This window comes from Narcine bancroftii, chromosome 7 (assembly GCF_036971445.1).
Source record: "Narcine bancroftii isolate sNarBan1 chromosome 7, sNarBan1.hap1, whole genome shotgun sequence".
In the NCBI taxonomy this organism is placed as follows: domain Eukaryota; kingdom Metazoa; phylum Chordata; class Chondrichthyes; order Torpediniformes; family Narcinidae; genus Narcine; species Narcine bancroftii.
The window spans coordinates 193,809,345-193,836,576 of record NC_091475.1 but is presented as its reverse complement, the minus strand read 5'-3'; the positions used below and the strand labels follow the sequence as shown (position 1 = coordinate 193,836,576).

Below are 27,232 nucleotides of genomic sequence, written 5' to 3'. Positions count from 1 at the left end.
GGGCTGGCGATGAGGATGTCATCAAGATAGATGAAGGTGAAATCGGGGTCCCTGCCAACCACGTCCATGAAGCGCTGAAATGTCTGGGCTGCATTCTTTAATCTGAAAGGTATCTGGAACAACTTGAAAAGTCCGAAAGCCGTAATAAAGGCCATTTTCAGGATGTTGTTAGGATGCACCGGAGTCTGATGGTACCCCTTGACGAAGTCCACCTTTGGAAAAAAATCCAGCAACCCTGAGGCTGTGTCTTGGATGTGTGGGATGGGGAATCTATCTAGGACTGCAGCGTCATTGAGTCATCTGTAGTTATCACACGGACGCCAACCAACGGAGTTCTTCTGGACCATGTGCAGCGGGGGATGCCCAGGGGCTGTTTGAACGGCAGACGATACCCAACTCCTCCATGACAGCAAACTTGGTCTTGGCTTGAAGGATTTTGTCCTGCGGGAGGTGCCGTGCCTGTGTATACACTGATGGTTGGGTGGTTTCATTGTGTTGGTTTAGCGTTGTGGAAATTGGGCATTAACAGTGATGGTTACTTGACTGATAAAAGGACATATTCATTGTGGTCCACAGCGTGAGTGCCAATCATGAAAAAGAATGCTGCCTTAGCAAGAGGGAGTATGACTAACATGGTAACGTTGACCAAACGGCATCTGTTCTTGTCTACCTGGAGGAAGCCGCCTTGCCCAGTAGACGCAATCATACACTTTCAATGGAAAACAGTTCTTGCAGAATGGATTGTGACCAGGCGGGTGCCGAAGCTTGGAATGGAGGAGCAGTTGGCTGCCTGCAGAGGGAGGCCCTTGGGATTGAACCTATGAATGCATTAGTTTCATCTTTTCTTTGAAATGTACACTGCACATTTCAAGGGCAGTTGCAATTATTGATTGCGCATTCTATTTGAAGTGCACTTCAAAATCAAAATCCACTCATTCAATCGTATTTTTTTTTAACTGAATGATTTCTAATAAGTGTTTAATAAAAACAAATTTTGGAATTTGGATTTGAAATAGAATGTGATTTACCTTTTTTAAATAACATTTTTGTAGCTCTAAAAGGATTCTTTTGTTAATTTTACAGTACTTTGTACTCCCTCCGAGTTTAGAAGAGCGCATCATAGACTTTGGCATTTTGAGTGCCACAGAAGAGGGGAATATTATTTTTATCATAATGAACTGCAATCCAATTGAGGTAACTGTCCTTTTTGGAACATTTAATTGTGCAAACTACAATGTTTCATCTTACTGACTGTCATTTTTTTTTAATTTGTTTAGCTGGCAGTAAAAGCCTGGTTTGTAGTGGGTGATGGCCTTAGCATTGAGCTGCTAATGGTGGAGAAGGGCAACAAAACCACAATAATTTCCAGTCTTACCGATTTGGGAAAGTTATCTACAACAGAACAGTCGTCTGTAAGTCTTTATTCTTGATTCTTTGTGCCAGTTTCTTCCATGCTAATAGTTTATTTTGGCCAAATCTCTTCTTGTTACTTTCTGCATATAATTCCAGGAGGATTAGTTGATATTTCAGATAAGGTTCTTTTTTTCCCCCTCAAGTTATTCCAAAATGATTTAACATAAAATTTTATGCATTTTTCTAAAAATTCTTAGAGTTGGGTAAAGTGTTAATTGCAGCCCTTTCAAAGTGTTCCGATCTCTGCATGGTACTTTTTTCATCATTGCATTTAATACCGGCGACAAAAATTAGATGCATTATTGCTGAAAATGTTTACTTTCTACTGTACTGAGTAGTTATACAAGTAGCCCTAACTTCAGCAATCAACCCAGCTTAAATGAGGTTGATTTCTATGAAACAAATCCTTGAAATCTGATGTATCTGAAAATCTGAATGACACCTCATTCTCTTCCCATAATCCAATCTAAGATTATAGTATTCTGAGTTAACTTGGAATAACCTTGTATTGATGATATTGGAAATGGTAGTGAAAGAAATAATTTCACTAGGAGGCATTGAGTACAAGAGTCAGATGTCATGGTGCAGGTGTACAAAACATTGATTAGACTGCACTTGGAATATGATGTATAGAGTATTCTGGTTGCCACGCTACAGGAAGGATGCAGCAACAACAGAAAGAACGCAGAAGAGGTTCACCAGGATGTTGTCTGGAGTGGAGAGCGGCAATTCTAGGGAGAGGCTGGATATGACCATCTAACAATTACAGCACGGAATCAGGCCAATTTGGCCCTTCTAGTCCGCACTGATCCTCTAATCCCACTTACCAGCACTCTGCCCATATCCCCCCCCATCCCCCTCCCATCCATATACCTATCCAACTCTTTCTTAAACAACCCCGGAAGCCCGTTCTACACAGTAACCACTCTCTGAGTAAAGAAGTTCCCCCTCATATTACTCCTAAACTCTCAACCCATGACCTCTTGGATCCATCTCTCCTACTCTCATTGGGAAAAGCCTTTCCACATCAACTCTATCTATCCCTCTCGTTATCTTAATCACTTCTATCAAATCCCCTCTCAGCCTTCTACGTTCCAAGGAATAAAGACCTAATTTGCTCAATCTCTCCTTGTATTCCAGATGTTGAAACCCAGGCAACATTTTTGTAAATCTTCCCTGACCATAAGATATTGGACCCAAAATAGACTATTCAGCCCATTGAGTCTGCACCACCATTTTTTTTATGATCCACTTTCCCACTCAGGCCCACTCCCATGCCTTCTCCCCACAACCTTTTATGCGCTGGTTAATCCTATCATTCTGTCTTAAATACACCCAATGACCTGGCCTCAACAACTCGCCCGTGGTAACATATTCCACAGATTTGCCACCCTCTATCTCAAGAAATTTCTCTGTTCTAAGCAGGTCCCCTTCATTCCTGAAGTTGTGCCCTCTTGTCCTAGACTCTCCAACCACGGGAAACAAACTGTCTACATCTACTCTGTCCATGCCTTCAGTGTTTCAGTTTGAATTCTCCTAAATTCTCCTAAATTCCAGAGAGTACAGGCCAAGAGCTGTCAAACACTCCTCATATGATAACCTTTTCATTTCTGGAATCATCCTTAATGCCAGGGTTTTCTTCATAAAAGTTCTCAGATTATAGTTCTTGTGTGGTGTATGGTTTGTTCCTGTTCATGAGAATTACCGCCAATTCAGATTAAATGCCCAGATGATTACTTGTACTTCAGAAATTAGTCAGTTGTACAACACAGAAAAAGCTTTTTGTTTCACTTGCACACTGACCTTTCACCCCATCCACACATCCCATTTGCTAACAATGGGCAATATCCTTCTCTACCTTGCTTGTTTAAATGCCCATCTAAATGTTTCTTAAATGCAATGATTCTATCGAACTCCACCACCTCTTTTGGTAATGAGTTCCAGATGTTGACCACTTTTTAAAAAAAAACCTGTCCCCCAAATCTCTTAAGACTCTCCTCTCACCTCAAACCTGTGTCCTCTTGTTCTTGTTTAGAGAAAATGTTGTTCTGTTAAAATCAGTGGAGATGTAGTCCAGGGGTAGCCAACCTTTTAATTTAGACATACAACATGGTAACTGACCATTTCGGCCCATGAGTCCATGTCTCCCAATTAACCTACAGCCCCCGGTACAGACTCGTGGGCCAAAATGTCCAGTTATTGTGTCGTATGTCTAAATTAAAAATAAAAAATTAAATGGTTGGCCACCAAGGACGTAGTCTGAGCATGTTCACATATTTTGTAAATATTCACATAACCTTTCCGTGTGCATCTATTGTGCAGATTTGCCTCTCTAGTTTCTTAGCCGGAATGTGCAATAAAAATGAATAATCTAGTTTCTTTAAAATCACAATCAAATCATTCTTCAGACTACTGCTGGTAGCTTGATGTTTTCCTTTGGTAATTGAGTGTCTTAACTTGGCAAATTATCAACTTTTATTTAAGGATTCCTTGTTGCCTCCCTTATAGGGGAATAATTAAGGAGTAGATTTTGAAATGTAATTGTATCTAAAGCAAAGTAGAGAATTTGTTTTATGAATAAAACAAATAAAAGTGCAGATACTGGAAATACAGAATGGGCAAGGTGGCATTTGTAGAAAGAGAAACCATTAACATTTCAGGTCGAAGAGTGTCAGAACTGGAAAAGTAAGGAAGTGGTTTCGTTTAAACTTGCAGAGAAAGTGAGGTGGGGGACAGATAGGAGAAAGGGAATATCAGGCATATTGTGGAGTGTTGCTGTGATTAAGCTATTGATATTTTTTTCCGTGTATACTGTATACTTTTAAAATCCATATCTCAACATAGAAATGTTGAAGAAGGTAAAGACTGTTCGGACTATGGCCTCCTCACTTTAAGCATTCAATATCCTTGTATTTAAGAAGGTACACTTGACTTTTTTATTAGGTTACATTTCATTCAAGGTTACAGGTGGGGAAAGTAGCTCAAAGATATGTAATCTATGATGTATATTCCAGCACAGTAACCTTGTTATATTTTCTGCAGGTGATTTTAGCTTCAGGTTATTACGCAGTGTTTAGAATGAAGTTGGCTGCAAAAGAACTTGAAGGACCATATGATGGAGCTGTACAGATTACAACAGATTATGAGGTAGGGTATATTAAAGCAAAGGTAATGTAAATTTGGTACAGTACAATTTTTAAATTTTTTTTTTCGGATAAAATCCTCATTTATCCAAAATTTTTTGGAGCTGAACTGACCAGGGACCTCAGGCTCCCGGTGGTGGCAGCAACAGACCTTGGGCTCCCAACCATTTTGGATAATCGGAATTATACTGTGTTCAAATTTTAAATGATCTTAAAACAATTTAAAACTATGGAGTTTAAAGTTATAAATTTCCTGAATTGTATTATTCAAGTTAATTTTCATTATTAATTTTGTTAGCTCATGACTTTGAGATGAAATTCCAATTAATTTTAAACTCCAGAGGATAAAGGCCACAATGTTGTATAAAAGTACAAACAGGGATACATTTGGTGAAGGTGTACCATAAAAATCCTAAAATCTGGACTGCTTGGAGATTGGGTCGATCTCGATTTTCAAATATTCCGGGTCACAGGCAGTACTTTTAAAATTCAAATTTAAGGAGAATAAAGATATGAGCAGGTAAAATACAACATACAAAAAAAAAACAAATAAATATTTATTCGTTCATTGTCGCAACGGGCTTTTGGGAGACTCTCAACGGCCTGCTGTTGGTCTCCGCATTGGTCCTAGTGTGGATTAACCATTAGGCTGAGTAGGCTTCGCCCACCATTCCCCTCTCCCTCCTAGCATTTTTCAACCTCTTCGATATCGACCACTTTGAAGGCCTCGAATACGTTATTTATTGTAACTTCATGTCACTTTATTCAACGAAGGGTGGGGCAGGGAGGCACGGTTGGGGGAGCCTTACTAAAACTCAGCTGAGGGGCCTCGGCGGTAGTTAATACACCACTGACTGGCCCCACTGGGGCCAGCTCAGGGACCAACAGCAAGCCGATGGGAGAGAGCAAGCAGTGGGACCAGCATAGGGACTGAGAGTGGCAGTTTGTTTTTTTTAAATGTTTTGTGCTATAGTAAGCTGCCTTTGTTTTCTCTTGTAAATTACAGCAGTATTATTATAAAGATTTTTCCTGTTGTCCTCGTTCAATGTTTTATCTTACTTATTCCTGCTGAAATGAAATGGGGGGGTGGGATGTCTTGTATGCCATGAAATATGATAGATCTTGTTTAAATCAGTGTATTTTTTTAAAAAATGCCCCAATGCCAAGTAGAAGCAAATGAGTAGCACAAAAACTGCAGATGCTAGAATATGAGTGTTCAACATTCTGCGAAAGACTGCCATCTACCCACCTCCTAAAATCAGTCCCCAGACTTTCCAAAAGATGTGGTATCTAGCCAGCGTGCAGCATCAGTCCTCCTCCAATCCATTGCCGAATTCATTTAAAGTGCAAGTTCAAATTTATTATCATGTTTACAAGTTGCAGTTACAAAGCTTATTCGGTGAGTAGAACAGCCCATACAGCGTACAGCTGTAAAAATACAGTGCAGAGTGTAGAGTTACAGGGAGATCAAGTAAGACACTAATCAGCAGTGCTCTGTTTGGTGACAGAGTGAATAAAGATGATCATAGCGTAGGCTAAGTAAACCTGTTTCTGTAGAGTCAATGTCACAACGTGAATCGTCCCAACTCGTCCATGCAAACTAAGTTGGCATTCTGGGCTAGTCCCATTTGTTTGCACTTGGTCCATATCCTCTTCAGCTTTCCTATCCATAAAATCTGTCCAAATGGCTTTTGAATGTTTGAAAATTATTCCTGCTTTTACAGTTCCTCCTGGCAGCCCATTTCCAGATACAGACTGCCCACTGGAAAAAGTTAACTCTCATGTCCCTCTTAAATTTCTCCACTATGTCTTCTTGTTCTAATATCATCTACCCTGGGAGAAAAATACTGAACATTCACTTTATCCATGCTCCTCGTAATTTTATAAGCCTCTCTCAGATCACCACAGCCTCCTAGGGGAGTAAAGCCTATTTAAACTGAATCCCTCTAGGCCCAGTAACATCCTGATGAAGCTGCTGTGCACCTCTTCCAATTTATTATATGTCCTTCCTTACGCTGGGCTACCAGAACTGCACACAGTAACTGCTAAGTGTGTTCTTGCCATTGTCTTGCTCAGCTAAATCATAAGGTCCCACTTTTTGTACTCCATATCCTGCTCAGTGAACTCGTGCTTGATGCATGTAGCCTTTGCTATCAATTTCAGGGAGTGATGCACCTGTACTCTGAAGTTTCTCTGTTCTATAACACTCCAGAGCCTTACCATTCACTACACATTTCACGGGAGAACTTGTAAACTCCTTATAAAGAGCACTGGTTTTGAACCTGGATTGCTGAAGCTATAATAGCTTTGCACTATTAAATCTATTCTGCACTCTTTCCAAATCCTTCCTCTAATGGGGTGACCATAAATCAGATCTTCAAATCTAAGTTGTAGATAATTAAAGACAGGCCAAGAATCAAAATTGATTCTATTCGATTTGTGAAATGTGTACTGGTAAGATCTTGACCAGCTAAACAATTAGTGGTGGTAGTGCAATTGGTTGATCTCATGAGTTTATGGAATCTGCATGAGCAATAATCTAATCTGGAAACTGCACTGGAATGTATATACAACTTTCCCATTTCTTTTTGGAACTTGCATTCCATCTTCTGCAATTTTTCCTTCATGCCCTCACGACCCTAAGGGCTCCTTCACAGGATCTGATTAATTCAAAAGTTTAATGTGTAAATGCTGGCCATATTTGAGTAATGTTCGTAAATCACTACACCTAATGACTACAGTATTAATGTTGGTTAACATCTATTTATCTTTTTATTTACAGATTTTAACCATCCCAGTGAGGGCACTTATTGCTGTGGGCTCGTTGGTTTGCTCACCCAAGCACATTGTTCTTCCATGCTCATTTCCCGTAAGTTCATGCTTCTAATTTTGTAAATATTTACTACTGATGCATGCTGCTTTTTGAATGTCAAAAAATCAGTTTTGTTTTGTAAAGTGTAAGATTGTGATTTGCAATTTCATGTTCCCAATTATAAGATTGATTTTTTTTTTCCCCCCCACCCCCCCCAGGGGAAGGTAGTTCATCATGGTTTAAATATAATGAGTTCCTTCTCACAGAAGGTGAAACTGCAAAATATACGTTCTCTAACAGAGGATGTGCGATTCTACTACAAGAGAATGAAACATAACAAGGATGATTTAGAATCAAGAAAGAAATCTAAGGTGTGTCTTGTATGTTATAACCCGTGTAATCTTCCATTTTTCACTTGTGCAACATTTAGGTGTGTACTTAAGTAACTGTGATTATTTTTTAAATACCCTGTATAGCAAACTGTACTGTCCCATTTTATTAATAATATTTTAATCTTCATTTGCAGATAGCAAATATTTATTTTGATGCTGGTTTACTATGTGGGGATCATTGTTATGTGGGATTGCCTTTTTTAACTAAATGTAAGTATAATTCATCGGAATGTCACCAAATAAACATATGCATGGAGAAAACATGTCATTTCTGAATTCACCATTTTTTTCTTTCCCATCTCCCTCGTCCTAGCGGAGTTGAGATCGCAGCATAGTCTCGCGATGCAAGATGATGCGTGGGATGCAGACTGGGATTTATATAAGAATTTATACAAAAAATGGACAGAGCTTAAAGAAACCTCAGCACACAAGTGAGTTCTTCCACATTCTAGTTATGAAAATGTGCAATTATATCATAAAGAATGTGATTGATTGATGTGTGATAATTTTAATTTCCTTTTTGTGAGTTCTAATGCTAAGTGTGTTTAGATGCTATCTTCCTATTCCCCATGGGCTGTGTTTCACCGTATGAAAGTTTCTTCATGATGTCTTAGAGGTCAAATCTGAAGAATCAAAAGCTAAACTGAATGTTATCTTAATGCTGATTTAAGTGTTTTTGTTTCTCGCTATTTGTTGTGTTTCCATGAAACAAAAGTGCCTGCCTGAGGTCAGGTAGGTGGCTGGGAGTAACTTAGAGAAAAGTATTTCATGGAAAATGAGGTACACTCAATAGCGAGCAAATCAATGAAGGAAGTAGGTTCAAGACAGTTTTTTGACTCACTTGGAATTGTTTTAGTTTCTATTTGAATTGGCATAATTTTATTAAGCATTAGATCCTGCTTACCCATCCCTTTCCTTGTGTAGTCAGGTTGCAACATCTTGAAAATTTGATGCATCGATGGCTGAAGTTCAGTAGAATTTATCTATGCTGAGGAATGGCCTTATGAATTCCCTATTATTGGTTATCCTCTGTTATGTCACTTTACTCATTGGACCACAGCCCTCTCAGTTGATACATCAGCCTTGTTCAGGAAACACAGAAATAAGCCTACTTTGATAACTGCAGACATAAAGCAAAAATGTTTGACAAAAATTAACATTTTCCAGTAGAGAAACAATTAGAATGGAGCTAATTTGTGTACATTAATTTGTATATGCTTGTGTAAAAGTAGAAGAGCACAGTATTCACGTGCTTAATCGGATATTGCAGTGATACTTCACTCTATGCACTCTGGTAATCGCAGTATTATGTATTTAATATTTATGTATTTATGCAAATCATGTTTTTGAAGATTTTTTTCCTTTTTAGGGTGGACGTTGTCTTTGAAGTAGATACAGATCTTCAGAAAAATGTTCAAGCTATAATCTCATCAGAGCTTGTGTGGCCATCGTTGGTCAATGCAACACATTTAATTTTTCCACTCACAAACACAAATAACACATCAGTAAGTATTTAGCAAAAGTGCAGAGAACTAAATTCAAATTAATTGGTATGTAGTCCGTGAGATAAACTGGTAAATGACTAATAATGTTTTCTTGTATATTTCTGTAGGAACGAGAACTGATTTTAGAAAATCCAGCAGATGTACCTGTATTTGCTCAACTCCTTCCCTTAGCATTATACCCCAAGCCATCGTTTGTTGCAGATGTGTTAATGGAAAGGTGTGCATTTAATTTTTAACATCACTATTTCCTATTCTTTAACATTTGGATCCAATGCAATCAATGGTCATCATTCTCTTCACTCATAAACTGGTACTGGATATTGTTAGGTCTGCTTTGTTCATGAATGAGTGAGACAAACACCAGACTGAGTTGAAATCAGGGTTCTTTGTTCTTTATTACCGGATTGTAACACTTGCGACTAACAATGTTAGTCGGAGAATGCATTCTGCCGTTATCAGCAAAATGGTGATTTTTTATACCCTTGGATACGTGCTTAGAACATCATCATATCATTACTTGTCCAATGACTAAAACTGTTGCTATCCTTTCCCTGCTAGCTTCCTGCCTCTCAATCCATCAATGTCTCTCTTATCTTGTAAGTACAAGGATGCATTCACATCTTGTTACAGCCCTGCACAGGGTAACTCCTTACACATTCCCATCTCATGATGTTTTACCTTACAATATCTGAACAGGAAACCTAGATTGCATTCATTCTTAACTTCCTAGCTCTCAAGTATCAAGGTGCATGTTTAATTCTCTCTGTCATTGTTGATTAGATAGGGATTAAATTTGATATTTTGTAGCTCAATACCAGTTCAGACATTTTGGTACTGTTTAAAATTAAAACTGTTCATGCTGGAAACCTGAAATAAAAAAAATAATGGAAACGCTCAGCAGCTTCGGCAGCCTCTGTGGAAAGAAGAGCAATTTACTTCAAGCCTTTTGGAGAACTGCAACAGGGAGAGAACAAATTCTTTGTTCCAGATAAGGATGGATAGAACAAAGGGAATTTCTTTGAGTGGGACCAGGATAGCTGTTTTTCTCCCCTCATTAGATCTGGGCATTTTTAATTTTCTCCCTTTTGGTTTCAGTTCTCTGCAACCTTCGGACCTGTATTCTACAGTGTTTAACTTTTGCTGTTTTCTCTTCCTCTACCTGCCATTACTGTAGTTTATAAGGCAGGTAGCTTCATCAACAGCTCATCACCAAGACAGCCCTGAGTCAGAAATATTCCTTTTGTTGTATCATCCATTCCAAGTACCCTGCAATTTAAAGTTAATTTATTTTCTTATTTTTCAAATTCTGATGAGCAGACTTCAGACTAAAGTGTTTACTCTTTTACATTCATGTCATCTTGTCTACTGTTTCCACTATTTTCTGTCTTTATTTCAGCTATTCTGGCAGCATTTGGGTTTTGAATAGTAGCAATGTCAGCCACTCCGTAGGTTTATTTATGTTCAAGTCCCAAACATAAATGTCCTTATTAAAAGCTTAACCTGGTTTTATTAAAATTGGTTTAGGATATCATCTCAATATCATGTTGCAGTTTATGGGACCTAAATGAACAATTAGCTGCCACATGTGTGGCTATACGAGTGAAAAAATTAACAAATTAGTTGTAAAACAGATTTCTTGAAAGTGCCGTGCAAGTCATTGCGGAACCATATCTTAGTCTATTTTCCATAGCTCCCTGTTTACCTGAACAGGCGTTCCCTGCAAAAATGGATGACCCCAAAAAAAATGTCCTAACAAAAACACCTCTCAATAATAGTAGGTACATTTCAGTTGACCTGAAATTAAGGAGCTAGTATGGTAGTGTAGAGCTCGTCGAAAGAACCAAAGACTTGTTGATCCAAACCAAGGCTTTTATTAGCAAAAGACCGGAGCTCTTCACAGGTGGCCGACCAGTCCGGAATGATCCGACCTGGCTAGGGACACAACCCTTTAAGGCCCAAACAATAGGTGTGGCTTAGCTCTCAGCCAATCGCTGTAAGCACAGTCTAGATACAGTAACTATATACACTATGTACATTGGTGATAGATCTGTACTATCACAGGTAGCAATTAAATCTCCCGCTCATATTTGATTGGTTTCATGAACTTTTTTTCTACGATCAGTCTCTGAACTATCTAAATTAGGTAACTGTAAATTAAGCTGTTGGCTTAGAAATACATCGGCTGAAGAATAATTGAAAGGTCCTGAGTTCAGAAAAGTAGCAAATTAAATATTGCTGATATGCTACAGTGAAAGCACATTAATGGATGCTGTATCTTGTTTGATACCTTGGAAAAAAAAAACATTTAGCAGCCCCCTTACTGTCCTTTCATCAGTTTTCATTGATTCTGAATTATAATCATTCTTGATGCACAGCACACTACTGAATAATAAATGAGTTTAAGGTGGACTTAATGAAGGTATTGATATGTTAAGTAACTGTGGTGCAGCAATGCATCTGACTTTTGTATGTGCTTGGATAAAATTATCTAAGATGCTTGTGGAAAAATTATCTCCTGAATTTCCTGCAACTTTTTTTAATTTCAGGCTTCATTTAGGGAAGCATACAAATCTGGATACTAAAACATTTGAATTTAAGCTAATCAGCAATCATGTAAGTAAAGGAACAGTTGATTCAATAAGAAAACATGTTTCCACTTGAGGGTTAAGTTTGAAGCTCTGCATTCCCATCATATTGGGTTGCCTCCTCAGATCCCATTGAATGTTGATTAATGAATTGAAAATTCCTGAATCCATAAGAATGAAGGAGATGCAGCTTTTCTCATTTGAATGAACACAAATGAAGCTTCAAGAAATGAGTATTTTTGGTGCAGAACATTAAAGATCAAATTTCAGTGATTGATTTTCTGAAAGTATATATTTAAACAAAATATTATGGTTATTTTGTTTGCAGAACTGTAGTTTTTATGCAGAATGGCTATGTATTTTATTACATGAGTTTACAATGCAGAATTTTGTAGAGTATATATACACACCCAAATGCAGTAAAATCCCCATTATCTGGAATGCAACCTGAAACTCAAACAATCGGCAAAAATATGAGAAAATTTTAAAAAAATTAAAAACTCAGATAAATAAGACTGGGCGTTATGACCCCGTGGGGGAGTGCTGAGACTTCACTGGACATACACATGTTTGCCCCGCTGAACTAGCAATGCCTCTCAATGCACGCACATTCCTTTTGCCGTCGCCACTTACTTGGAGGTGAATTGGGTTGTCAGCACAGGGTAGATGCACCGAGGGCCTGACGGGGACACTGACATAGAGGTGAGCCATGTTGTGCCGAGAGCCTGACTGGGACACTTGCGTGGAGGTGATTCAGGTTGTGCTGAGGTCCTGACCGAGACAGCAGGATGAAGAGCTGGTCAATGCCGCTGGGGCGACTCTCCCAAAGTGTCTCCCTATCCTTGTCTAGTTAGTCTTTATTTTTAGAGTATAAGGTATATTAGTAAGGCTTTATCTGTAAACTTGGGGAGGGGATTTATTATGACAGTGGCATGGATAGCGCTCGCGACCAGGGTTTGAATTTAAATTTTGTAAGTTACGGTATTACTTGATTAAAGTGAATGTTACATGACTAAATGCTGGTTTTTTTAAAAATTACTTTATATTTTGCACTTTTTTTTTGTCTTTTAAATGGTGTATTCTTAATGCAGGTGAATTAGTTAGGCATTGGAAGAGTGAGTCGAAGCCAGCTGGAAGATTCGCACATCCAGCATCCATGATCCCTATAGGTGTCAGATAATGGGATTTTACTGTATAATGCTTTTTAAATTTAATTGAATATTGATTTTAGTGGGTATTTTGAGAAATCTTGCAACAGAAGAAATTGGGCTTCCCAGTTGGATCATGTAATGTATCAATTGGATAAGGAAGCTAAGATCCAAATTGGATACCTCATTTATATTAAATAAGGATAAAATTGGGGTGAAGAATGATGCTTGTATTTTAATGAAGGATTATTATTTGCATAGCTATTATTCTGCATCCAAATTTATTATTTCCTTGAGATGGGGATATTCCTTAGCATTCTTGATATTTTGTGCAGTTCACCATTTGGCTCGGTGCAGAAAGGATTGCTGACTTCAATTCGAAACCACATTCTGTGAAGAATCACATCAGAGACATCGCCTTTGACCAGAATGCCCTACTCAAAATATAACTCGACTTTTCTAAAACAAAAGATTTGCTGAATTCTGGTTATGAAATTGGGCTGGTTAAGAACACAAAGATTCATGCTAGGTTTCATTTTATAAGCAACGATGCTGGAAATTTAAAATGTAGCGAGAGAAATCGTTGATATTTCAGGTTAATGACTTTTCTTCAGATTCTGATGAAATGTAGTTAACCTCGAGCTTAACTCTGTTTCTCTTCTCACAGATGTTGCCCGATGTACTAAGTATTCCCAGCACTTTCTGATTTTATTTGATGGTTTATATTTTGTTCGCATCACGAGTGATTTACATGCTCATTATTTAGCCATCTGATAGCACTGGCTTTTTGTTTTACACACTAATTTTTTGGTTTAGTGCTACAATTTTTGAAAGTAGATCAGCAAGTGAAAAAAAAATCAGTTTTGAAACTTGAGGCCAAAGACACTTGTGACTACTGAAAGGTGAACAATAGTTTTTGTAATCTGTGAGGTCCCTTGGAATTTTATCTCTTGGTGCCTTGGCATGTAAAACTGGGTTGGGGGCAGGGGGGAGTAAATTTTTCTATTGTGTAAATTAGGTTTTCCCTTTATTCTCTCCCAACTCTCATTTCCAGACATCTTCTGTTAAAAGCACTTCAGGATTTGTAGAAAGTTCTGCTCGGCAATCTGTACTAAATGTTTTTCTAAGACCTGGTGAAAGAAGAGCTGTGACAGTGAAGTTTGCACCTGTTCACAACAGAACAGTGATGACCTTAATCATTATAAGGTATGTTCTATTGTGTCGACTTGTAATGTTTATTTCTGGTTGTTTGGTACATTTGGAATGCATATCTGGTCTCGATTTTTTTTAATGTTCTTTTTTTTAAATAATTGCTAGTTAATATTTAAATTTGTTAATTCAATTTAATAATATCTAAGCTCCTGGGACTGTTGGATGTTGAATTTTGAAAGTTTTTAATTAGAGGTTTGCTGAATAAGTACGTTTATTATTCCACGGTCGTCTTACTATCTAATTCTTTATCACTTGCAGAAACAATCTGACAGTAGTGGATGCAGTGATGGTACAAGGGCAAGGCACAGCAGAGAGCCTGAAGCTGGCAGGAAAGCATCCTGGTGCAGGAAGTTCTTTACGTTTTAAAATTAACGAAGTTTTACTTAAAGACTGTTCAGATAGTAAGTAATTTAGTGTTGTTGAGTGTCATGGCTATAGCTGATAGTGAAATAATAAAGATAATGGGATGATGTTAAAGTGGGAATTCTGAGTCCAATAAGAGATGTTGTCAGAGAAACCTCTCTGTTGAAGATCATCCTCGAGAACTCGTATAAGAGCTTGTATTAACAGTAGAAGGCCTAGAATCCGGACTGCTTGGGGACTGGGTCGGTCTGGATTTTTGAATTTTCCAGATTCTTGGGCTATACTGTTAAAATTCTAATTTATGGAGGAATAGCGAAGAGATGATTAGCCGTTTTATAGAAAAATAAAAAGCCTGCTCTGCATCTGTGGCGCTCACGCATGCATACCCACACACAAAAGTCCACTAAATTTAAAAAGTTTGAGAGTTTTCAAAGTCTGGATTTCTGGCATCCCAATTTTTGGACTTGTACTGTAATGTTAAAACAGTGCAGTTAGAGGCTTTGTTGAAGATCATCCTCGAGAACGTATTGAAGACCTTGTGTTTAAATAACAGCAGTGTTCTTGCAAATGTGAACAAATTAAGTGCAATAACTAGTGCCTTGTGAGCATTGGAGCAAGCAAAGTGAAGTCATCTCTTGTACAAATGGTAAGATTTTGTGATTAAATTATAGCCATGATAACGTGCTCCTGCCATCAAGGCAAACAAAGGAAAAGTTTTATTTGTTTGCAACAAAATAGCACTTCCCATCCAGTTCACACACTGCAATTCTACTTTAAATTCAATTTGACATTTTTTCTGGTAGTTACCTTTTGTAAAATAAGCAACAATTTGCTGTAAATGGAAGAACCCTTGTTTCAAAAAAGGTAATAAGGGAAATCCCGGGAATTATAGACTGGTGCGTCTAATGTCAGCGTTGTGCAAACTATTAGAGAAGATTCTTAAGGATAGGATCTATGAGCATTTGAAGAGTAGTCTACTCAAGGAGAGTCAACGTGGCTTTGTGAAGGGAAGATCATGCCTCACAAGCCTAAGTAGAGTTTTTGAGGAGGTAACAAAAGAAATTGATGAGGGTAGGGGTGGTAGATGTGGTCTACATGGAATTTAGCAAGCATTTGACAAGGTCCCCCACGGGAGACTCACCCAGAAAGTTATGTAGCATGGGATCAGTGGAACCTTGGCTGTGTGGATTTAAAAATTGGCTTGCAGGAAGAAAGCAGAGAGTAGTAGTGGATGGAAAGTATTCTGCCTGGAGGTCAGTGATTAGTGTAGTGCCACTAGGATCTGTTCTGGGACCTGGATGAAGAGGCAGAAGATGGGTCAGTAAATTTGCAGATGCACAAAAGTTGGAGGAGTTGTGGATGGAGCTGAAGGTTACAAGAGGATATAGACAAGATGCAGAGTTGAGCAGAAAAGTGACAGATGGAGTTCAATCCGGGCATATGTGAGGGGATGCATTTTGGAAGGTCAAACCAGAAGACTGAGTACAGAGTTGATGATCGATACTTAAGAGTGTGGAAGAACAGAGGGATCTTGGAGTTCAAATCCACATATCCCTCAAGGTCGGCACACAGATTGATGGGATAATTAAGAAGGCTTATGACATGTTGGACTTCATTAAAAAGGGGATCGAGTTCAGGAGTAGAGTGGTCATGTTGCAATTCTAGAATCCTCTGGTAAGACCACACTTAGAGTATTGGTCATTATAGGAAGGATGTGGAAGCTATGGAGAGGTGCTGAGGAGATTTACCAGGATATTTCCTGGATTAGAAAATGGGTCTTGTAGGGAAAGGTTAGTAGAACTGGGACTTTTCTGTTTGGAGAGTGGAAGAGTTGAGAGTTGACTTAACAGAGGTCTACAAGATTATGAGAGGCATAGATAGGGTGGAGAGCCAGCACCTGTTTCCCAGGACAGGATAGTAAACACCAGAGGACAGGTGTACAAAGTAAAGGGAGGGAAGTTTATTAAGGAGAGAGCTGTGGGTGCCTGGAATGCATTGCCAGGGATGATGGTAGAGACTGAAACATTCAGGGCATTTAAGAGACTCTTGAGAGAGATACATGGAAGAAAGAAAAATAGAGGGTTACTGTGATGTATTATTCTACATTCTAACAGATTTGACAACAATGACACAAATTATTGCCCTCCTGTAAAATTTGAAAGTAGCCCAACTATTTCATAAAAATTAAGAAAATTCAACACAAAATTGTATTAACAGAGGGATTGTCTCTTGAGCCAATGTAGGTGGAAGTCAGAAATAAGGGAGCAATTACTATAGGCCCTCAAATAGCCATGAAGGAACAGATACGTAGGCAGATTTTGCAAAGGTGCAAAAATATTAGGATTTTTGTTATAGGAGACTTCAACTTCTCTAACTTGATTGGTATCTCCTTAATGCATAGGGTTTGGATGGGGAAGAATTTGTTAATATGCAAGAAGGATTTCTGATATTCATGGACAGGCCAACTAGAGGGGAGGCCACACTGGATCTGGTACTACATCAGGTGAAAGATCTCTTGGTGGGTGAGCACTTCAGAAATAGTGGCCTCAACTCCTTGACATTTGATATAGCCTTGTACAATGATAGGGGAAAATGATATGGGAATGTATTTAATGAGGAAGGGGGCACTTTATATACTTGTGTAATCGTCGAAACAATGTATTAGTTGGACCTCCACCCCTACCCCAATATCTTTGGACCTGACTTCCCGCCCATCTGAATTCCCAACACCCCAGCCGCCCGCCCATCCAAGCTCACGACACCTTGAATGATGCAGGTACTTACAAGGTCAAAAGCTTGACCTATGTAAAAGTCAACCCCCCCCCCACTTTCTTTGGCCTTAAAATTGGTCTAAATTTTTTGATGATTGCAAGAGTATAGACAGTAATTACAATGACATTAGGCAGAAACTTCAGAACGTTAATTGGGAACAGATTTTATCTGAAAAATGCACATTAGAAATGTGGAGGTTGTTTAAATGTTCTGGATAGATTTGGAAAAATATAGAGGATAATGAGACTACGATTGACAAGAGAAGTGGAACATTTATTTGAAGAAGAAAGAAGTGTATAAAAGGTTTAAAACAAAAACCAGATAGGACTGTTGAGAATTATAAGGAAGGAAGCTAAAAGGGACTGAGGAAAGCAGAGGGGAACATGAGAAGGCCTTGACAATTAAAGAAAACCCCACGCCGACAACACTAAAAAACAGGAGGATAATGAGAGTGAGGGTAGGACTCCAAAGGACAAAAGGGGAGGCTTGCCTGGTGACAAAGGAGGCAGGGAAATTTCTTAATGAATACTTTGGTGTGAGGGACCTTGACGAATGTGAGGTCAGCATAGCATGTTGTGGTTAAGAAAGAGGTAGCATTTAAACTTCTGTAAAGGATCAGGATAGAAAGTCCCTAGGACCAGATGGGATATATCCCAGATTACCTCGAAAGGTGAAGGAAGAAATTGCTGTGGGTTTGACTGTGATCTTTGTACTATCATTGATAAAAGGTACAGGAGAATGGCAAGTGTGGTTCTGTAGTTTAAGAAAGATAAAAGGGGGTACCCTGGGAAATAGATTGAGCAAGCAAACTGTTGGAGAGGATTCTTGGAGATGGTTAGGTTTAATTTGCATGGTTTTGAGGGGAAGGAGATACCTCATGACGATGTGAGTTTTTTGAGGATGCGAGGGTTCTGAATTTACTGCCCCACGGGAGGCAGAGAATGGTAGTAGATGGCGTGTATTCTGACTGGAGGTCGATGATTAGTGTTGTTCTGGGACCCTGTTCTTAGTAGGTTTGCAGAAGACGTGAAGATTGGACATGTGGATAGTGCAGAAGGTTGTCCTTGGCTACTTCAGGGTATAGCAGGACGCAGAATTGGGTAAAGAAGTGGCAGATGGATATCAATCCAAAAACGTGTTACCAGAAATATTTTTGCACAGTGAATGCTGGTTACTTAAAATGCGTTGCCAGGGATAGTGGTTGAGGCACATACAATAGGAACATAGATTTCAGAAAAAATGGAGTGTTATGGGAGTGAGGGAGAAGGATTTGATTGTGGAGTTTGCACAGTGAATGCTGGTTACTTGAAATGCATTGCCAGGGATAGTGGTTGAGGCACATAAAATAGGAACATGGATTTCAGAAAAAATGGAGTGTTATGGGAGTGAGGGAGAAGGATTTGATTGTGGAGTTGGTTTCTATAGATGCCGACCAAGAAGGTTGCAAACTATTTCATTAGGGAAATGGAACAGATGAGAGAGATTCTTTGGACTGGCCACTTCAGCTCAATGGGCTAGCTGGCTTCGTTTCATGGAGATGTGAGAATTGAAAACATCTTCATGTTGGTTTGTTGGAAGGTTGAAAGAGTTTTTTTAGTTAAATCCTCAAGTTAAAAACTTGTGTTTCTTTAATTAGAGAAATTTGGATTAAGATATCAACTGCCTTAGCAAGCTTGGATCAAATTGGTGTAGAAGATATAATTAGACTGCAGAAAGATGATTCAAAGAACTGCGTAGATGTATTGGCTAGTCTGGTAATATATTATTTGAAATGAAGCACAAGGGTGAAATGTGAAAAATTAAAAAATAAAGTAGGTGATAGATGGCATGCTTGTACATCATGAGAGGTCAGCCCTTGCTGAGGCAAAGTTTGAAGAGAATTTTTGAAAGGTTCAAAAGATCAAGTATTATTTTTCTCTCAGGAGTGGAAAGATCTGGAATCTGCCAACAGGACATTATCAGCTGAAGCTGCCCTTGCATTTTTTCAACGTATTTGGAAGTCACCTGAAGTAACAAAACGAGAACTACCAAGAATAAGCAACAGGCTGTGGGCAGGGCTTGTTGAGGCTTTACCCATCTCTTCTCATGGGCAGGAACTTCCCGAATGCCTGCCAACAGTTCCCTCCTTAACAGTTTCTATTTCTGAGATATGCTTATCAGAAATCGTTTGAAAGGCTGCTGTCTCTTGACATGTCTGTACCATTCACTCAGGGTCTTGCTGGACTGAAGCTCAGTGGGCGTGTATATGTCGTTGATGGATTCCCTCTGATCCCATTATTCTAGATTTTGCTGGCAGCACCAGGTCTGCTGAAGGTGCATGCATGTTTAGTGAGGTATGAACAATGTTGTGGCCTCATTAGACTGAAAACAATTTCTAGTTATATGCTCTGTTTTCAAGCAAGACTCTACTACCCCAGGGACAAGCCACCCAGTTTGATTTGGCTATATTTAAATTCCTCCTCGTTGCTCTCTCCCGCCTTACTCGTCGCTCCACTTGCTCCACTTCCCCAGTCTCTTGTGCTCTCTCTCTCTCTCTCTCTCTCTCTCTCTCTCTCTCTCTCTCTCTCTCACCCCCTCTCCCCCACCACCCCACCCCCCACCGCCCCCAAACCTCAGGCTTGCACAAGTAGTTAAATGAATAATTGAATCTTGTCAATTATATCCCAGCAAGAGTTGCTGTCCTCAAAAAAAAAATCAAAAGGAAGAGCATATTGGAGGACGTCTTATATTTTTGCATGTAGTGAAAATTATTCTTTAAATTTCAGAAATGAAATTGAGAGAGCCAAACTTCACGTTGAAGAGAATTTTTAAAGTAGAAAATACAGGATTACTCCCAGTCCTTGTCAAGTCTATGGAAATCAGTGGATACATCTGTGAAGGATATGGCTTCAAAGTTGTAAACTGTCAAGAGTTTGCACTAAAACCAAATGCCTCTAAAGAAATGACCATATTGTGAGTCCTGAAGCATCAATTCTTTAGTTTTATTTTAAATATTTGAATGCTGATCAATCCAAGGCATTGTCTGCATGAACATTAATTTGGAAAAAATAATTAAAATTCACTTGGTTGTTTGGGAAGCTGATCAGAACAGATTTTTATTATTAGTTTTCAGGTAGCCATGTTTCCAACCATGAGTCACACACAGATAATAGCAGCTCTACAATGAGCTTTGCAGTGTTCCAGCCATCAACAAAAAATGAACAAAATGAATGGACTAAGAATTTGTCTTTACTTGTTAGTTCAATGTTGTATGGGCTCAAAATCAATTAACAAAAAAATTGAACTCATCTTTCTAGATATTGTAGCAGTCCCTAGATTTGGTGGTTGTTGTGTGATCTGGAGCACTAAAAGTTAAATTTGCAGAACTTTAATGGATTTAGTTGACAATTTTATGGTTGGATGAGAGTATCTTGTTTCTTTTCAGGTTTACACCAGATTTCACTGCCTCCAGAGTTATCCGTGAATTAAAACTTATCACAGCAGGAGGCTCCGAATTAGTGTTTGCATTAAATGCATCCCTTCCTTATCATATGTTGGCAACATGTGCAGAGGCCCTGCCTAGGCCCAACTGGGAACTAGGACTGTACGTGATCATCTCAGGAATAATGAGGTACCATCTATAAAATGTTATTAAATAGCTGTTGCAATTTCTAAATCTGTTTACTTAACAGTTAGCTACCAATTAAACATTTTATAATTCTCCAAGGTTTATTCTTGGAATAAAGTTAATGAAGAATTTTGTTCAAAACAGTTCCTTTCACAGGGAAAAATAAGTACACCTACCCCAGACTTGGATACAGACTGACATACTTTGCAACTAAATCTGTTGCTTGCCTTCCATCAACAGCCATTTGGCTCTTTATACTGTGTCCTACAAATAAATGTTGTGCTGTTCTTATTGCCTTTGATGTACCAATTTAACTGGTCAGTTATCAGTGCCCTGGAGAACCATCTGGTTCAATTTTGGACTCTGAGAAGGTTACTGTATTTTGACGCATATAATTTGCGCATTATATCCATATTTTACAAACCACGGACGTGTGTGTACTATATAAGAATATTTTACAGGATAAAAAAATGTGCACAATTAATAGTGGGTGTGGGAAAGTTGAACTAGCAGTTTATAGCGGGTGTGGGAATATAATAGCAACATTCAAAGAACGTGCATAATTTATAGCAGCCGTGAGAATGATGTTCCAGCAGTTTATAGCGAGTGTGGGAATATTATTGCAAGCTTGAGAATATAATAGCGGCAATGAAAGTGCGCACAACTTGTAGCGGCCGTGGGAAAGACGCAATTTATAGCGAGTGCGGGAATATTATAGCAAGCATGAGAATAATAGCAGCAATGCAAGAACGCGTACAATTTTTAGCGGGTGTGGGAAATTTTGATTTTTGGGAATATCTCTTTGTACTGAATGCCATATATTCCTATAAACAGAACATTCTGGCTGGAGTGCACTTTCAGAGTTAATTGCCCAGACCCATCCCTGAGGGAGGAGATTAACATAACAAGTGCCTCTGATTTTAGATATTGGAATTAAAATCCTGCTTAACTCGGTCTTCCATCTATTTAATTGATTTCCTCTCCAAAGCTTGTTACTATGTTGCAGCAGGATATCATCTATGTAAAGGGCAGTTGACACCTTTGGGGGAAGTTGATTGGGAGATTAACTGTGGTATGTGCTTTTGTCTCATGTTGCATGTAAATGCAAAATGCTTTTGTCATTCAGAATTTATATGTGTGTGTGCGCGTTATACGAAAATATTGTTACTCAACTTAGGATTTTCTGTGCATTATATGTATGTGTGCATTATATGAGTGAAGATACAGTCATTTAGTTTGGAGTTTCTTTACCTGTATTACAGTATGGAGACCCTACAGGACCAAATAGACTGCTTATTCTGTAGATGTTTCTACTTAATTGAGGAATGATTGACAAATAATTTGCATGAGGCCCAACAAAAAATTTTATTAATGATGGAATAATTCTCAGTTGCTGGCAGATCTTGAAATTAAAGAAAGTACACCCTCCAAAACTCTTCTTTAAGCCTATCTTTACTGCTATTAATCTAAAATATAATTGGAAGGCAAAAGTGCTGACACTATATCTCTTTGAATTCTTGATTTGATTTGAGTAATTTTGTGTTCATTTGAATCTATTTCCTATAAATATTTTTTTTCCCTCCCCCAGTGTTTTGTTCCTTTTGGTGATTGGAACAGCTTATTTAGAAGCTCAAGGAATATGGGAGCCCTTCAGAAGACGTTTGTCTTTAGAGGGATCCAATCCTCCCTTTGATGTGGGAAGGACATTTGATCTCAGGAGAATAGTTGGTATTTCATCAGATGGAAAGTAAGTATTATGTTCTTGACCTGATTTTTTGTTTTTCTTTTTAAAAAAATTTTAAATACTAACAAAATTAACAAAAAACTTCCAAAAGACCGTACAGCCTAAACTGAGAGTTCACTACAACAGATCAATACAAATTATTTATCTGGTCTTTGTCAATATCAAAACAACAGAAATCCAAAACCGTCTGGAAGATAGTCAAAATACAAATTAAGTCGTACAAAAATAGTTAATAAAAGGATGGCAAGTCTCTTCAAACTTTAGAGGTATCAAAAGTGCAACTTCAAATATTTTCTAAACTTAAACATGACATACCTTGAGAGAACCATTGCGCTAAAGTAGGATCTTTTCATTTAAATAAAATGGCCCTTCTGGCCAACAGTGTAGTAAATGCTACAACCCGACGTGCAGAAGTGGGAACTCGACCCACCATTGGAACTATAATTCCAAAAGTAGCAGTCGATGGATGAGGTTGCAATCTAATACCCAGTATGATTGATAGTCTTGAAAATATCTGTCCAATACGGAGAAAGACCAAAACCTATGCGTTAGTGTGGCCACTTGAGATTTACATCTTTCACACATAGGACTAACATTAGGAAAGATACGGGCCAATTTATCTTGCAACATATGAACCCAATGTATCACTTTAAACTGAATAAATGTGTGTCAGGCACATAATGGAGATATTAACTATTCCAAAAATATTTTCCCAAGTTCCTCTGGGAGAAGTTCCAATTCCTAAGCTCCGCTAATTTTATCATTAGAGAGATCAACTGCAATTCTAATAAAAATTATTTTGTTCCGTTTTGTATTTGTTGAATATATTCCTGCTTTGGATTTGATTGCAGGTTGCAAGTTAATTCTAAAAGCTATTTCAAGGGTAACCAAACTTGCTTAATGTAAAACCACCAACACTAAACTTTAGATGTTTGAGAGCCGCAAGAAAAGAAAAAATATTACATATTAATTTTTAAACTGCATATTTTGTTGCCAAAAAGTTAAGAAATACATTTTTTATATTTTATTTAAATTTCCATATGTATTAATATCCAGATACAAAAGATAATTTTCATATAAATCAAATCAATTATTCATGTTACATGATATTCTAGCCCGCAGGATTCCACCAACATACTCCCCTCCAAATAATAACCCCCAAAGAAAAGGCAAAGAGAAAAAGAAAGATAGAAAAAGAAAATATAATTGAAGAAAAGAAAAGGAAAAAGACAAACCTGGGTTACTAAAATATCAGTACCATTTACTCAGCTTTGCCATTTCAATATTATTCATTAACTTTACCCAAGGAGTTGGCAAGGTTTCATGAGGTTCAGGGAAAACCCTTTATAAATTAATACCTACAATGTGTAAGTATGAGGACCAAATTTTCAAAAAAGTGTCATATTCCTTAAATTGTATGTAATTTTCTCAAGAGGTATTCCACATACCATCTTTCCATTCCTAAATGCAAATCTAATTTCCATGTTGCTGCTATACATTTTCTTGCAACTTCTAGTGCAATTTTCACAAATTTCTTTTGATAAAAATTAAATTTTGGCCTTATTGTTGAAATACTACCCAATTCAAAAGAGCATTGGGTCTTGTGGAAATTAAACTCCCATAACTTGTTGGGAAATGTTCCTAATTCTGTCGAAAAGGGCCTTAATTTTGAACATGACCTTATAGAATGTAAAAAAAAAGTGCCTATCTAAAACATTTATCTGATAAATCTGATTTCAACCTATTTAATTTTTGTGGGTTAAGATGTGATGTTTAAAAAAATATATTGAACCAATCTATATCTAACATTTATTGTATTTATCACACTATCATAACATAGTTCCTGCCAATTTTTCACCTTATACATATTTAAATCTGTTTCCATTGCTGTCTAGATCTATGAATTCCCTGCTTTTGAGTTCCCTTTTGCAATAACATATACATGACAGAAATAAATTTCTTAATAGATCTAATGCAAATCAAAGTTTCTATTTCACTCCTTTCAGGCAAAAGTATTGTTGGACCCAGTTTATCTCGTGAATATGCTTTTATTTAATAATAACAAAATATTTTATTATTTTGTATTCCATATTTATTTTTAATTGATTAAATTATATTATACTTCCTCCTTCATAGCAATCTGCTATATTTCTAATTTCTTTAGAGAATCAAAGATTATTCATTGTGAATGGGATAAGTCAATTTTGGGTTAAAAGCAGTTTAAATATCACAGAGTTCCCCATTTTCATTTCACTATTTACTTTACTCCATACATTAATCAGATGCTTCAACAGTATCCTTGTCTCCAGATATTAATCTTGATTCCCATTTATATACAAAATCTCATGGTGCCTTTTCTCCTACCTTATCCATCTCTATCGTAATCCATGATGATAACTCTCCCACTTTAAAAAAAAGCAGAGAAATCTCATTTCTGCTGCCTTTATAATAATTTTATAAAGTTTGGAAGTTGTAGACCTCCTAAGTCAAATTTCCATGTTAATTTTTCTAATGAAACCCATGACATCTTGTCCTTCCAAAGAAATTTTCTTAAATATTTAATTCCTGAAAAAATTTCTGCAGGAAAGATGTAGCCAATGTTCGAAAAAGATATTAGTAATTCCATCCATTTTTTAAAAAAATCATCAATTGTCTTGAGGCCTGTAGATCAATTTAAATATTATTTAAATTATTATCTACTTGTATCCCTAAATATTTAAATTGGGTCTCTATAGTCACCTCTAATAAGAGGGCATAATCTTACTTTTATACCCATTTACTTTATAGCCAGATACTGTTCTACATTCTTTTAACCTTAACTGTAATTTGCGTAATGAGCCTTTCAGTTCCATCAAAGAAATTATTGCGTAATTTTCTTATTAAAAAATACATGAATGTAATAACATTCTAGAATGCTAATTTGTATTAGTTTCAATAATTAAAAAGTACAAATGCATACAAAATATTTATATTTTGTTCGTGTTCGAGGTGCCGGGAGCTCTGATGGAAGAGCGGCCAAGGCATTGGGAGCTCGGATGGGCGGGCAGCCTGGATCTCACACTAACACTTCGCTAATTTCACTGCCCGCAAAACAGCCAGAATTTCATGATTGCAAGCTACACCCACTAAAAATTATTTGTGAGCATTGGGTCATATGATTTCTGTCTCAGCCAACATATTTCTGCAAGCCACACGTTATGTGTCAAAGGGCCGCATGCTGCTCGCGAGCCGCAGTTTGGTCGCCCCTGTGCTATTTCATGTTATTCTATTTTCAATTAATCTTAAAATGATGGGCATTAAAATAGTATGTTTTAATTAATGTGTATTATGCTTGATAGTTTACATGATCTTTAATCAATTTTTCTAAATTTATTTTGTAATTACTAAAATCAGTCATCTTAATGTAGGTTTTCTGAATAATTTACTCAAAGTGGATATTTTGTTTCTACTTTTATTCAAAGCCATCAGGAATTATTTTTCGGAGGCTTTACCATGGTATATAAAATGCTGACATACGTGTAGGAGTGTATGGTTATTCCTTGTCAAATAACAATTCCAGTTTTGATCAGATCACTTTCTTACCTCAGCGTTTGAAATCCACGTTAAGTATTTTTATTTTGCGTTAAAAGTTTCAATGCCTCATGGTGTTTTTGTCCTAAATCTTGATGTTTACGTTATGTCTATCTGCTTTCGTTTCTTTTGCGATTCATTGTCCCTCTGAGCCATAAAAGCCTTTCTTGCTATTAATAACCTTTAATCTAGTAGTTACCGGTCTTAATACTTTAAAATCAATATATTGCGCATCCAATTTTAAAAAGTGAAAATTTTCACATTTCTATATACAATAAAATAAGGTAACTGTGTTATCAGAATCTATCGCAGATTTACGAGTTCTCATGTTAAGTTTTGTTTGCTGCCTGCAGTTTAAATGCACTTGGATCAGAATCAAATCACAGTTCTTCAAGAGGAGTATTTGGAGGAGGTGGTTCTTCAAGACCCAGTGTAGCCAACCACAAACAATTCTCTGCTGCTTCGCAGTTGCACAGTAACAAGAATTCTTTTGACTTTGAAAGTCCAAAACTGAAAAACTGTGCAAATAACTCAAATAGTACTGGCAGAACATCCACCCTCACAGCTTCCCTTACAACCACAAAAACAAACACCCTTGCCTCTGAGGCAAATCCACCCCACAGCCAAGCAAGCAGACGATCAAAAACATCAAGGCAGTTTCACCAAACATACCAGCAACAGATGCAAGCGGAACTTCAGTCATTGCCACAATTACCAGCAGTGCCTCAGCAACAGGAGCAACATAATGAGAACACTGTGTCACATCCATTGCCTCCTGTTGCATCATGTACAGAGAGTGCAAATGCAAGGCACAGCTCAGAAGACTCTGATATCACTGGCCTTGGAGATACAGTAGACAGAGAATGTGAACTTCCCGAATCCCCATCACCAGAAGTTTTTACAGAACAGCCTCCGTCGCCAGCATCAAAAAATAAAGGTAATGCATTATTCTGTCTGTTGCAGATA

The 27,232-nt window shown here is 37.7% G+C and overlaps 1 protein-coding gene across 5 annotated transcripts in view; it reads left to right on the top strand.

Moving 5' to 3' along the window:
* Positions 1–27,232, top strand: part of tmem131 (transmembrane protein 131) — a 137,769-nt gene that overhangs the window by 84,919 nt on the left and 25,618 nt on the right. For all 5 annotated transcript variants that reach the window (XM_069891887.1, XM_069891886.1, XM_069891888.1 and 2 more), the window contains 16 exons: positions 1,084–1,194; positions 1,278–1,412; positions 4,456–4,560; positions 7,339–7,425; positions 7,587–7,739; positions 7,895–7,970; positions 8,074–8,191; positions 9,130–9,265; positions 9,373–9,482; positions 11,812–11,878; positions 14,053–14,204; positions 14,469–14,611; positions 20,111–20,297; positions 20,770–20,955; positions 22,541–22,699; positions 26,620–27,203. In XM_069891887.1, the coding sequence (XP_069747988.1) occupies positions 1,084–1,194; positions 1,278–1,412; positions 4,456–4,560; positions 7,339–7,425; positions 7,587–7,739; positions 7,895–7,970; positions 8,074–8,191; positions 9,130–9,265; positions 9,373–9,482; positions 11,812–11,878; positions 14,053–14,204; positions 14,469–14,611; positions 20,111–20,297; positions 20,770–20,955; positions 22,541–22,699; positions 26,620–27,203 (2,509 nt within the window). The remainder of the gene's footprint in view (positions 1–1,083; positions 1,195–1,277; positions 1,413–4,455; positions 4,561–7,338; positions 7,426–7,586; positions 7,740–7,894; positions 7,971–8,073; positions 8,192–9,129; positions 9,266–9,372; positions 9,483–11,811; positions 11,879–14,052; positions 14,205–14,468; positions 14,612–20,110; positions 20,298–20,769; positions 20,956–22,540; positions 22,700–26,619; positions 27,204–27,232) is intronic.